The sequence below is a fragment of the Populus trichocarpa genome, chromosome 2 (genome assembly GCF_000002775.5).
Source record: "Populus trichocarpa isolate Nisqually-1 chromosome 2, P.trichocarpa_v4.1, whole genome shotgun sequence".
NCBI classification, from domain to species: Eukaryota; Viridiplantae; Streptophyta; class Magnoliopsida; order Malpighiales; family Salicaceae; genus Populus; species Populus trichocarpa.
The window spans coordinates 6,862,005-6,876,801 of NC_037286.2; the positions used below are offsets into that span (position 1 = coordinate 6,862,005).

General features: G+C 35.7%; 1 protein-coding gene and 1 pseudogene across 1 annotated transcript; one reads left to right on the top strand and one right to left on the bottom strand.

Annotated features, from left to right (window-relative positions):
• The first annotated feature begins 2,892 nt into the window (after window positions 1-2,892).
• On the top strand, window positions 2,893-4,877 carry LOC7495144 (ethylene-responsive transcription factor RAP2-4). Its single transcript, XM_002301006.4, has one exon. The coding sequence runs from the start codon at window positions 3,545-3,547 to the stop codon at window positions 4,577-4,579; it is 1,035 nt and encodes a 344-aa protein (XP_002301042.2). The 5' UTR covers window positions 2,893-3,544; the 3' UTR covers window positions 4,580-4,877.
• Window positions 4,878-9,388: 4,511 nt separating this feature from the next.
• On the bottom strand, window positions 9,389-14,467 carry LOC7495145 (uncharacterized; annotated as a pseudogene).
• Window positions 14,468-14,797: the final 330 nt, after the last annotated feature.

Below are 14,797 nucleotides of genomic sequence, written 5' to 3' on the forward strand. Positions count from 1 at the left end.
AGATCAATTATAAGTTTTTTTCTTGGGGAATTCAATCGAATTCCAACTTGGAAGATTTAGTATTGATTTTTTTTACTTCCTTTTCAAAAGTCAAGGATATAAAACGTGTTTGGAAAATTTCAAAAGTCAAAAATTGTAAATTATAAAATGAAGCTTTATTTTTCATGTATTGTAATAATTTAGATCATTATACACTTGATTTACAATCACAAAACATCAAAAGCCATTATTAATATTGTGATTTAAAAAGGAGAAATTTCATTAGAAATAACTTTGGACCGAGGGGGATTTTATGAATTTTGTCATGCACATGGTAATGATAAAATATAAATTAAACCAATGTTTATTTGTTGAAAATTAATTTTTTTTTTCTGAAAAGTGATTTTTACGAAAATTGAATTACTAGAAAATAAATTATTTTTCAATATTTGATAATATCATGAAAAATAAATTAAATAAATTAATTTTTAGTGTTTAGCCATGCTAATAATATGTTAGAGAAATGAAAAATGAATTGATTTGACTATTAAACTGATTTTAAAAACTAAAGTGACACGACCCTGAGGGGTATAGCTTAACTGATCAGGTTCTGGGATTGCTTTCTAAAGGTTACCAGTTCGAGTTTCACAAACTCTAGAGTCACTGGAGGTTTACATGGTCGTTAATTTCAGGGTCCGTGAGATTAATCGAGGTACGTACAAGCTGGTCTAAACACCCACGTTAATAAAATAAAAAAACCAAAGTGACATGTATTGAATTTACTTTTTATTCCACACACATGGCATATAACAACTATATATGTCTTTATCTATTCATTTAATTTTTTTCTCTCAGGCAATAACCCGAAACTCTTTTCTTTCCTCATATTTTTTAAATATTTATGTTAACAACTTATATTTATTCTACTAAATGGTTATAAAATCTATCTTTGACACTGAATTAAGGTCTATCCAAACTATAAATTATTATTTTTTAATTTAAAATAATTTTGTTTGCATAAAAAAGTAAAAATTAAAATAACATTAATTTAATAAAAATAAATATTCAAAATAAAACTAGCTTGATTCACTATAATCAACAGGAGGTAACTAAACCAATCCACTGGATCTGCAGACTTTCAGGTCCTATCTATTCAAAGTCAACAAATCGATGAAAGTTCTCATCCATTAAAAGCGTAGGGAACAATATTCCCAATGCAGGGAGTTCTACTGCGCGTGGGTCAAAGATCTTAAAATGGCTCCCGTAAAGTCCACGACGCTCGCTGCAGCTACTGGCGCCGCAAAGGAAGAGTAAGGTCCACTGGCATTACTCCGGCACGTGATTTGCTGACTATTTTCTTCTTTCTTATTATGCGCCGTGTTGTCCGTGGTAACTTAACCATTGTCACTACAAATTAACCACGGTAAGGTTAATGCTGGGGACTATTTGGCTTCGCACGTTGCCAACTGCTATTTGTGACGTCGGATTTTCCGTTAGATATGTAGTTGTGATGTCACTACTTTTAATAGGAGATTGGCTTTTTTACATTTGCAAGGAGAAAATATAAGGGCTTTGATTTACATTTACATCGTATCTATAAGCCAGCTCGGAAATTTGTTCGAAAATTACACACGAAAAGTAACCTTTTTTCCCTTGTAAACCTCTCTCGAATAAAATATATAAAAACCTAAGTATGACCTCAAATGTAGATTGTTTTGCACACATAAATTCGAGCAGAAACTTTACTTTAAGCAACATATTCGTTACGAATTGATAGATAAACTAAAGTAAAAATTGCCATATACCCAACAAATTTCCAACCCCCAAATGGACGGACGGTATTTAATAAATACATGCACACTAGTCCATGTATAGCTGGGATACCTCCACCCATCATTAATGAGTCCGTAATAAAGGGTATCGGCCATCAAACATAGAAGGAAAATTCCCAAATTGGTCAAAATCCAATAAAGATTTCGGAGGAGGCTGGCGACCAATTCAATGAAGCATCACAACTGTTTATCAACTGACCCACACTCTTTGCACACCCTTATCTCACCGAATTAAGTTTTTTTTTTTTTTTAATGTTTTAAAAATATTTTTTTTTAAAATTAAATTTTTTTATTTTATTTTATTTTTAATTAATATTTTAATACACCAATATTAAAAATAATTTTAAATAAATAAATAAATATATTTTAATATATTTTCAAGTAAAAAATACTTTAAAAAATAACCGTAACTATACTTCCAAACAATTGCATAATTTCAAATAAAAATTAGATAAATTTTATTTTTTTATTTAAAATTATTATTTTATTATTTTGTTTGTTTTAATATTATGATATTAAAAATAATTTTTTAAAAATAAAAATATATTATTTTAATATTTTTATAAATAAAAACACTTTAAAACACTATTATTATTATTATTATTATTATTATTATTATACCCCCGCAGTAAATATCACAGCTGTTTATTAACACCATCATCTCTCCAACGTCAAATTAAAAGCAACATCACAGCTGTTTACTTCAGCTGTGTTTGAGATTTTGATAATAATTATATTTTAAAATTATAAAAAAATTCAAAATCTTTAAAAATATTCTTTAAACACACAAACCATCACGCGTGAACGCATAATACAAAGCCAAGAAGGTTAGAGATAATGTAAGCAAATGGGCAACCTACAAAATGCCACTGATCCCTGAGGTCAGTGATGGACAGGTGTCGGTGGAGGAGAGGACAAGGGACACCTGTCACTGATCGAATGGCTCCATGAGCATTGATTGAAGAAGTCTTGCGTCACGAGTGGAAGCTAGCTGGATAGGAGAGTGACCTAAAAACGCTGCAATTATTAATTAAGCAAGATGGGGTGAGGTAAGAGAGAGGCTAATTGAAATTAACGATGTAAATCACTGTGGAAAATTAAGTTCTTGGTGTCCTATATTAAGGGGCAGGAGAGCTCGCGGGATAAATCAAAGAAAGAACAAGAGTGGTTCACGCAAAAGGACAGCGAGAGAAAAGTAAAGGCAAGAGTGTTGAGTGAGCGTTTTTTGGTTGCTGGTTTTTAAAAATTTAATCAATCCCCCCTCTCTGTATCACCCCGCTTCTCTGAATCCCTTTCTGTTAATCATCTGTCTTTCAAGTTGTGGTTTTTGGGTTTGTTTTTTGGAAGAAAGCAATGCTTAGAAAGCAAACTTAACAAAGATTTTATCGAAAGCCAGGTGTTTTCAGAATCGAGATCCAGTTTTTTTTGTGTTTTTGTAATCTCTAGAAAGTTTTAATCTTTCATTTTCTGTTGATTTTAAGCTTTTTTATTTTTCTTTTGTTTAGTTGAATCAGCTTGAAGGGTTGTTTTTTGGGTCCCTCAAGGTTGGTTTTTAGGTTCTTGAATCTAAAGGGGTCTTCTATTTCCAAAACCTCTTTGATCTTTCTTTAATTTTTATTTCTGAAACCCGAACCTGTTCTTTGATTTTAAACGAGAACCAGGTTCGTTTTCTTGAAGTGATAAAATTTAGCTTCTTGTCTATAAATTTTGATTCTTTTCTTGAAGGCTCTACAATGGATTTCCACAGTAGTAGTCCGCTTCAATCAGACCTCCTCGGGGGTGGGGAGTTAATGGAAGCTCTTGAACCTTTTATGAGAAGTGCTTCCCCTTCAACTACCCCATCTCCTTCTCAAACCTCTAACTATCCTTCTTCTCCTTCTCCCCCCTCTACATCATCCAATCGGTTTTCTTTCTCCCCACAACCACCACAGCAACATCAACAGTCCCTTTTCAACCCAGATGGTTGCTGCTCTACGTCGACAACCTATCCATTTTCAACTGGGTTGTCGTTCAACGACCCAATGGGTCTCCAGCAACCATCCAGTTCAATTGGGCTTAACCACCTTACACCAACCCAGGTCCACCAGATCCAAACCCAGATGCACCATAATAACCTCTCATATCTTCAAGCTTACCAACAACCCCAAACCCTCAAATTCTTATCCCCAAAGCCGATCCCCATGAAACAAATCGGCACACCACCAAAAGCCACAAAACTTTATAGAGGAGTAAGGCAAAGGCACTGGGGCAAATGGGTCGCTGAGATCCGTTTGCCCAAGAACCGAACCCGACTCTGGCTTGGCACATTTGACACAGCAGAGGAGGCAGCTTTGGCTTATGACAGAGCAGCTTATAAACTAAGAGGCGACTTTGCAAGACTGAACTTCCCGAACTTACTCCACCAAGGGTCCTACATCGGCGAATACAAGCCTCTCCATTCCTCAGTGGATGCGAAACTTCAAGCTATTTGTAAAAGCTTGGAGAACTCTTCGCAGCAGAAACAAGGAGGGAAAGCAAAGAGGCAAAGTAACTCGACGAAGAAGAAAGCCAACTTGGCAGTGGTGACCCAGGAGGAGGAGCAAGTGGTTGTTAAGGCTGAGACAGAGTCCCCGGCATTGACGGAGAGTACTGCGTCGGGTGGATCTTCGCCTTTGTCGGATCTGACGTTTCCGGATTTTGAGGAAGCACCGTTGGATTTTGAATCGGGGAATTTTATGTTGCAGAAGTATCCCTCTTATGAGATTGATTGGGCTTCAATTTTATCTTAGATTCGTTTTGTTATTGTCTAGTCCTATTATTGTTATTTTTAGTTGCCTTTTAGATTTAGGGATTTGGTCGCTGCGATGAAGTTTTTGGCAGTTGCAGCAGAAGTGCCAAGATTAGTTATCAAGTTTGTAGTTGGGAGATTATATTGTACTAGGTGTTCTTAATGATAGGTAAATAATGTTTGTATCATGTAAATTTCCATCCATGGTTAGCTGGTCTTTTTATCTCCAGCTGAGCCATGGAGACATTTGTATTTTCTTGTTTGGTGTCCATGGTCATTATATAAGGATTTGTTGTCTTTGCCTTGGCTTTGCTATTGATCTAACCCAATTACATGTGATGAACAAAAGAAACTGAGGGTGCTTTTGGTCGAAAATGGTAGATCTGTGCTCAATTGATGGAAGATTGAAATTAAAGGGTTACCAAAGTTGGGAGTAAAGACCACAAAGATGATTAACGGATTGTTTTCGCTTGATACACGCTCTGATTTCACGTTGATAATGATTTGTGGTTCTAGAATCTTGTCGTGGCATGTGAATTGGATATTTTTCTGCCTCCTGTGGAGCATGTTCTTTAAGATACTGTTTGTTCGCAGCACGGGTTTGCTGGCGATCGTCCCTTTTTCCCTGTTTGTCTCCGCTCCATTATTACTGAGATAGCCATCGCTAATCGTTTGTTTTGTGGTCAAGCACTCTTTTTTTTTATCTAAAGTGTTTTTAAAAATAATTTTTTTTTAAATTAATAATTTTTAGGAGTTTTAGATAATTAATGTTAAAAATAATTTTATAAAAATAAAAAATATTATTTTAATATATTTTTAAATAAAAAACATTTTAAACATCATTTAAATCGACTAATCAGGCATGGAATGTGTGGCTGCACCCCTCTACCAAGGGAACGAACCAGGTCGTGTCTAATTTGCAATTTGTAGAGAACATTTGGAGATCAGCTATCCCTCTATTCCCTGCCTCTTTGTATTTCCACCATTCAGTCCCCCGTTGCTAAGTCAGTCTTTACTTCGGCAACTACTGCCAAGTTATCAGTTACGTGCCGTGAAATCTCGAAGAAACCTCGAAGTCTTTGCCATCCTCTCGAGCTTCCAAAACTTTGCCTTGGAGTTGGGGGCTTTGATGATAAAAGATGCACAGTGAGACATTTTCTTCGTTGCAATCCAAGATGATATGACAGTACAAAAACTATGGCGCAAGCACGCTTGATCGAGACACTGATATTTACAGCCACACTTTGACGAGCTTTATGTGATAAAAATTATTATATGCACGATATGCTCGTGATTTAAAGCAAAAAGGCATAGATAGTTCCCTTGCAAAATTGAATTTGTCTTCTTTTCTTCTAACCTTTTCTAACAAGCAACTCTAACCACCGTCTGCTTTAAACTATCACCCACTCATTTCTCATAGAGTTTCAAAGCTCCGTTGAATTTGTGTTCGAAGAAAGGATATATCAACCACACATTGGCAGTAGTTTCAAAGGAAATATTTTTTGTTTATTTTTTTATACTGGCTGTCATGTTTCAAAATTAAATCTCTTTCTATATGGATCTAAGATTCATTTCATAGCCAAATCGGTGTGGGTTTTATTTTTATTTTTATTAAATGATAATGAGATTTCATTATTAATCATAAATAACATCACAAAACCGCTAAATATAGTATGTAGTAAAAATCAAATACATAAATCAAGCGTAATGATCTAGACAAAATAAGTTTCAATGAAAACAACCAATATATTGAGAAATTATCATATTCTTGAGACAAACTAATCGAAAGGTGTAAAATATGGGAGAGATTTGCATTGGAACTACCTTAGCTCGTATCCAAGCTTGCACATGTGAAGGCTAACACACAAGGTTGAACACCACTTTATTATTATTATTATTATTATTAATATTATATGTCAAAGGGAATAATACACCTGTTATTACTCACATGTTTGCTAAAGGAATGCATATAGAGATGTGAAAATTAATGTTAAACGGAGAAATTAAAGATCATCGAGGAGATTCTTTGACACTCGGATGAAGTTTAAGGCATTGTCCTTTACGACTAGAAAATAAATAAGAAATATTACTAACAAGCATATTAAAAAGCATCCGATTAAAGGTGTTGGCAGACAACCAGACTTCAATTTCCATTTCTTATTTTAGATCCAACCTTTCAATCTCTCTTTATTCTTTTTTTTTTTTTTAGTTTAACGTGGGTGTCCGGATCAGCTTGCGCGCACCTCGACTAATCCCACGGGCCCTGAAGTTAACGACCATGTAAGCCTCCAGTGGCCATCATATGAGCAACCACAGGGCTCGAACCTGAGACTACAGAGGGAGCAAACCTCTTGGTCCCAAGCTCTTATCACTGGGCCACCACCTAGATGGTTAATCTCTCTTTATTCTTATTCTTTGTTTCCATGATGCAAAAGACGAGTTCACACTTCACATGAACAGCATAAGAAAACCAGAAAGGAACTTTTAAGAGTCCAAGGGCTACCAGAATCCAAATTCGGCGATGCCTAGGCAATCTATTAATTGGGATTCATCCTGCCGATTTAGATGCTCAGTTGTCGTCGACCATATCAACAATGACTTCCGATGAAAAATAAAACATCATCTCATGTTCTAGAATACATGATAAATCGGATCTTTGCAGAATGATTTAGGGAAGTGGATTTATTTTACATGGATGTTATCCTAATAATACCTTGATCATCAAACAACAAACTCGTATATGAACAAAAAAACACATACATGAACAAATTTTTATAAAGTGCAGAATTCGAGCTGGATTTCACACACGTCCATACGCCGTGACCCCAACTTTAAGTTAATCCCCTGAGCTGCAATTGAACACCGCTGAAGGCATCGCCCAAATATTTGGGTTACATCCCGAAGCCATTGCAGTGCAGACGGAGAAATTTGAGCGTGATTTGATTTAGCTTTATTTCGGCCCGGCAGAAAGTGGGGTGTGGGGATCTACTGTCAAGTTTTCAGCTTTGGTGCTAAGATCCTCGGCAATTGAAAATAGCATGCCACTTCAGGTAACAATCCAATTTCAGCTTCTCAAATAACAATAATAATAAATCCTAGTTTTAAATCTTTTCCTTTTTTGGTTGTGGGGGAGGGGCCAACGATAGATCTCAATGTTGTAAGAGGCCTGTCGCGTATAATCAAATGGGTGAAGGCATATTACCCAATGAGAGTGTCCCATAATCCATGTAATCTCACTTTGTCCAAGAGCTTTTCTTCCATATAAGCCCAGAGCTCCGTCCATGATTTGGGCCATGCTTCAGCTCATTACCGGACAGAATTCCGATGCTTGACCATGGTTAAGTTCTCAAGTTTACTTCGGCCCAGTGGAAAGTAACAATTCGGTATAAATTGTCCTTCAGTAATTTGTTTTTGTCTTATAGCGTCTAGCGATCGATCCTCTAATACTTTTAATTACACGAGACCTTAGGAGTATTAAATTTAAACTATTAGATTGCTCACATTACTTGTAATCAGTATTTTTCAAAGTATTACTTGATTCCATGGGGATGGGTGACCATCCTCATATAAAAACATACTTCAATACAAAATAGATACTTTCTTTTAAATCAGTATGATTATCACTGCATAATATAAAAATACTAAATGTATCAATAAAAACAGGTGGAAATGCTGCAATAACCAAGAAAATATGCCCTTTTTATTCATGTCAAATGCCTTTTTAAAGAGATCTTTGACTCTTGACACTGATCTTGAATTTCCTTCAGTGCTTATTACTTTACGTTTTCATAACATGCGGTAGTTTCAATCAAAATCTGATCTCCTTCCGAAACAAGAACAAAACCTTTAAATCAAGCTCAAATATTCTCGATGAAAAATGAAGCGACGCGCCGCCATATCAAGGAAAAATCTGGAGTCAGACAGATTTAATACAAGGAGAGCTCAGGTCAACAATAACGGAAATCCACAATATATATGTGTGTGTGTGTGTGTGTCATAATCATGGTTATAGAATCAAATTAACACTATAATAAGGAGGCTCTCATGTAAAATAATTTTAATATGCCAAACAAATTTTATATAGAAAGGGAAAGGAAAGTGTGGTTGTAGACGCACTTTCTAGAAGGAATAAAAATGAAGTAACTGATAAAAGAAGCTGGCAGTTTTGGATCCGTAGCTAAAATGAAACAAATGGAAGACAAGAGCAGGAAAGAGAGGGGATTCACACAAGGGGATTGAGTGTTTTTGAAGTTACAACCTCACAGACAAAGTAGCATGGCTCTAAGAAAGAACTTCAAGCTTAATCCAAGATATTATGGTCCCTATCAGATCATTCAAAAGGTGGGAGCAGTGACTTATAAGCTGTAAGTGCCAAAAGAAAGCTCAATGCATCCAGTGCTTCATGTTTCTCTACTTAAGAAGAAAATGGGAGAGGGTGTTTTAATCTCTTCAGAATTATCAGTGATGGGTGAATTTGGTAGGGTGAAGGTTTATCCTTTTGCAATCTTGGATAGAAAGCTTATGAAAAAGGAGAACAGGGCAGTGGTGGTTAGATTAAGATTAAGGCAAGTAGTAAAAACAAGACGAACAATCCAGTCTTTCTCTCTTTCTTATTCTCTTCTTCCTCTCTAAACTCTTCTTATTATAGTTGCAGATCACAGATAATTGGGACATCTCATAACACGATAGCCATACCTCTAGATTCTCCAGATTATATGGTGAAATAGAACCCAAAACGTTCTTGACCCTTCTTAATCCCCACAGAGGTTCCCGTAAGTTCCAGGCCAGAAGAAAGCGCCGTGCCATCATATACACAAAATGGCAATAGCAGTAATTCTCACATCAGCAGTGTCGTCACTCCGGCAAGTGGGGTGAAAAAAAAGCAAAGAGACATTACCCATTTTGAATACCAATGAACTATGAAATAAATCTAATTCCTTAACAGACATTATAAATTATGACACAAACATTAGTTTTGATTCTAACTGGCCAGTTCAAAATAGGCGTCCGAACCCAATTCCATTTGAGAAGCCAATTACTGGCAATACAGCAACGACCCAAGCCTGTCAATAAGTCATCAACTAAATTTACCGATTTCCATCTTCTTCTTGATTGCCTTCTGACCATGATATATAAATGAATCCAGTATGCCAGAAACAGTGAAAACACCTGATTATAAAAATAATCAACCACTATTAACACCCAATCATCAAATAAATTAATATAAATGCACAAAAAACATAGAAGTTGAGATTTGGGAACTCTGTATCAGGGTTTCCTGAATCCGTTCCATAACACAAATGGATTTTTTTTTTTTTTTTACATTCCTATACATTTCATTAGATTCTATCAATCCTATAGTGCAAGTTTCGAAAGAGACCAACACAAGAAAAAGGGAGCATCAATCAATTATCACTTTAGTTTGGATTTTTGGCAAGGGATAAAGTATTACCTCCAACTATGGCGCACACATTTGTGAGGAAGTGTAAGAAAGAAACGTGTTCCTCTGTGAAAGTCACCTGTAAAATGCAAATCAGATGCAAAGGCTAGATAAAAAAAATCTCTGAAGTGGAAAGAATTCCACAGTGACTTAGCATTGTTGATGCATTAACTCTTGACCTTGCATAACAGGCATAAAAAACCTACCTTAATAGGAGAGAGGTCATAAAAGAAGAAAACTCCTGGAAGGGACTGAAGGCGACCTATGTCTGCCCCCCTAAAATGTTCAGTTACAGAAAACTGAAAAAAAATTCTACCATGTTATATCAATTCAGATGAAGAGAGACAATATAAAAAGTGAATTTTTTGGAGCATGATCACACCTGATTTGACTGGATAGTGTGTCCACTCACATCTGTGTATAAAGTAGGTACTACCTGAAAAATAAAGTGCCTGTTTGGGTAAAACGCTTGAGAACTTGTTGAATTTCCTAAATTATTACCACCTAGAAAGAAGAAGTGATAAAAAGCAACAGCGGAGGCAGATGTCCTGAAGAATAACCTTGATGAAATACTGGTACATCCCGCTTGGTGTTTCTTGTGTCCATTGCACACTGAATGTAAAGAGTGAGTTTGATATTCCAGCATACACAATGTAATACACAGCAAAGGCCAAAGAGGCAAACAAGTCAATCTTCAAGCCCAACAAATTGGCAGATTAAACCAGGATGCAAGGAGAAAATTACCCATCAAGAGGATTAACAACACCAGGAAAATATTCTCCAAAAGCCAGCCTATTAATTTTGTGACTTGTCTGTATCACATTGTGTGCATTTATCAGATAGTTTGCTTACCATAGCATGATGAGCATTTAAGAAGAAATTGATAAGTTCATTTTCTTTGGCAAACACAAGATCAGAAATTGATATTCCATATGTAGAGATAAGCCAAGAAGTAAAATCATGGCTTACATTAAAACTGTCCTTCTGAAATGCCAGCAGATCATGTACATGAACACCAGATTGCTGAAAACTCTTCCCAGGTGCAAAATGAAAATTTCCAGCCACCTTATTAACTTCCAAGAACCCATAAATGTTGCATCCCTCACCTTCTTCATCTTTAATCCTTTGGAGAAATCCCTCTCTTTCGCACTGAATGTTATATGTAAAGCAGAGAACGAAACCAGGATTGAAACAAATGAAAACATGAATGTTGTAATTTGAAATTCAACCCACACAAGTCAACAGTGCACGTATGGAACACAGAATCTTAAAAGACAGGCAAATACAAGACAAAATTTAGCTATGCACCCACGCAATGCAAAAACGTAGCCAGTAGCCCAAGTATGGATGTATTCCCAAGCAATACCAGCAGTAATCAAAATTCCTGGTTGAATATTATTGAATAATATCAGAGGAATGAGATAAATTTTCTACCATGATAGATGTGTCCCAGGTAATAGTTGTGGAGGAATTGCCACACTTTAACATGCTTCTAGTCGTTCTACAAGACTACATTCATTATCCCAATAGGCAGAAGAAAAGAGGAGAAAGAGAGGGAGATGGTAAACCAAACATCAAATTCAACATCGTGACAGGTCCAAAGTAAATGAAGGATGGCAACAAATGAAGCATTAAAGATCCAACAAAATGCCAATTGAGATACAATCTTAGAGAATCAGAACAGTCAATAATGTGAGAGTCTTAATCACATTCATACAGTCTGTTCTTGCAAATTGAATCTCGAATTCTAAAAAACAAATTAAATGACACTATATTACCTGGTCCATTAAATCCGGATTTGTCACTGCCCAACCTTTCTTTTGATATGCTTCGCGAACTTCCTCACAAGAATTACAACAATCTTCATCTGACTGCAGTATAAAAGGAGATATAATAGAGAGTAAAACCACAGATAAGGTAAATAATAGAATAGACGTGTGCTTGTTCCTAGTAGCAAGGAGACAAATTCTGATTGGATAAAAAAAGAAGCCTCTAGAAAGACAAAATACAGGCCATAACAAAGAAATAACACAGTAGATAAATAATGGAGAAATGAGAGCCTGCCAATTGCACAATCAAATCAGAAGCAGCTCAATAATTATTACTAGAAGCTGTAAGTGGCACTTAGCCAATAAACATGATAAAGAAAAAACTCAAGCTAAAAGTATTACTTTTGGTTATCAATATAATACTGTGAAAAGCATTAAAAAGGCAAACATGCATCCAGGCGAACAAGAATATTATAGATTGCTCAGTGGGTTGTCTCACATGTATGCAGTTCAGTAACAACTATGAGACGAGATTGTTATTTCTTAGCATTGGTGCTAGACAAACTTACTGTTTCTGCACCATATCACGAACCACAGTATGTCTCATTGTGCTCAAGCCTGCCACCATGCCTCTGCAAGGGTTTTTCAATCTGTGCCAGGCAGGAAAAGGAGTCAGACAGATATTGGGGAGGGCAAGTGGGGTATCGGTTGTTACAAGTCCAGAAATGATAGCCTCTACAGCTGAGTAAAAAAAGAATATCTGACAAATCGCACTTATTAGAACAATGGGAATTATAAACATTGCTTGAGATCAAAGAGAAAAAAAGCTCCTCTGAAAGAAAGCACAGTCCAAACATTTCTATTTCTTTACCTCTGGCTTATAGAATGAATAGATCTGACAAAGCTCCATGCAGCCATGAGACTAATACAAGCTACTTGTAAACAGATATCGCTATCTCCAAACAAAGGACACCGATATCAGACAGACAAACTTACAGTGAGCCATCTGTAAAACAGAGGCTCCCTTGAATGATACCAAGTCTTAACTTCCATCCTGTTAAGCATGCTGTTCTGTGTGTGAAACAAAACTTCTTTTCAACAGACAGATTTGATTCTTTCTGATAATCATTATTTTCATTCCCTCTAATGACTCCTCACACAATTCAGAGTATCGAGATAGATTCTCATCTTCAATTCATATCAATCATCGCACAAATTAATGAAACCCTGAAACTGAGTAGACATAATACTGCTGGCTCATAATGAATTTGCACAACTTTTAGCACTCAAAAAACCCTCAAAGTTCGTTGCACAAAGTTCAGAGATCACAAACAATGGCGTTTCTAACATAGAAAGTTTAAGCAAAACTATATACCAACCTTAGGGGCACCGATTCCATCTTGCCGTGATTCTATTACATTCCCGTGAGAATCTAGTCTTTTCTTGATTATATCATGTTTCTGCGAGGCATATAAGCCACCATCAAAAACAAAAATTTAAACCTTGCCAATCACCAGGCCATTCACATGAATGCAAGTACAAAAAAGCGAGGTCTTATGGTACATACTACATCAAGATGTTGCTCTCCACTAATATCCATTGCATCGAGGCTAAGTATAGAACACGGAAGAGCAGGGAAAGTGACATCAAACTGCAGTTTCAAGAATCACATAATTCAATCACTTGAGCAATTCATCCAGCGAAACAGACCCACTGATATACAGACAAAGAAAAACATAACATTGAAAGGAACATTACATTGATACGTAGAGTTTCTCCTCTTGAAGTATCCACTACTAGTTTCGTTTCGGTTACCGCATGAAGATACAATCCTGCCAAAAAAAAACAAAAAACAAAAATCAGACACCCAAAAAACACTACTACTACAGAATTGGAAAAAATAAAATAAAATCCTGTAAAAGCCTAAATGATTACAAAGCTACTTACTATATTCAAAACCAAACAATAGAGAGAAAACACAAAACAATAGAGGAGAAACGTAACGTAACAAAAGCAAAGTAGTTAACATACGGAGCTCGGAGAAGAAGAGGAGAAACATAACAATAGAGGAAGCGAGGGTGATGACGCCACCGGAAAGTGTACGGCTGTAGAAATCCTCGTTGATTTTTGGATATGCATCAAAATTCCTTAGCTTGCTCATCAACCCGTCCATTTTCTCAACAATCAGATCAATAATTTTCTTGTTTTTCTTTTTCCTGGTTCTTGTTCGTGGCCTAATCCATGGTTTTTACTATACAAATTTAATTTATCTAGATATAAAGAGAAAGGGAAAATCTAACGCCACGTTTGGAACCATTTCCACGATGAAATTGAAATCATTTTTGACAGTAAAACTGAAATCTATTGATTTGGAATTCACGTTCCCTGTTTGGAATGAGATTAATGCAATTGAATTCAGTAAATCTTCCTTTTACTTTGTTTGATATTAAACAATAAACAAATAAGCTTTTGAATTTTTTAAATATTACCCTTAGTGTTGTCGTCTAAAACAAAAGGTTTAAAAACAAACGTTGGTGTCTTGTACAAGAGATTTTAGTTCTAAACTGGTCTCTTTATTCCATCTTCGAAAGATAAAAAGCAAGAAAATGTCAAATCCCAGTGTTCCAAACAGCCTGCAAACGCCTCGCCTCGCCTTGTTTTACTGACGAGGCGTTTAAAGATTTTTTTGGACCCCTCTCGGCTCTCCCCCTCTTGTTTCTTTTTTTACTTATTTTCCGCTTCGTTTCGTTTTCGCTTCGCTTAGGATTTCACCGAGACATGTCCCACGGTAATTACGCGTGCTTCTCTGATCATGTTATTTTAAAAACATTTAGGTTCCTTTGACGTCTAATGCTCTATTAATTATTATTTTCGCTATTTTATTTAGTCTTTCTTAGTTTGAATGTAAGTTCTATTTTTTTAAAATATAAAAAAATTAATAGGTGTAAACAAACTTCTTAACATTATTATTAAATATGAAAATGCAGTCATTTTGAAAAAAATTTGTTGA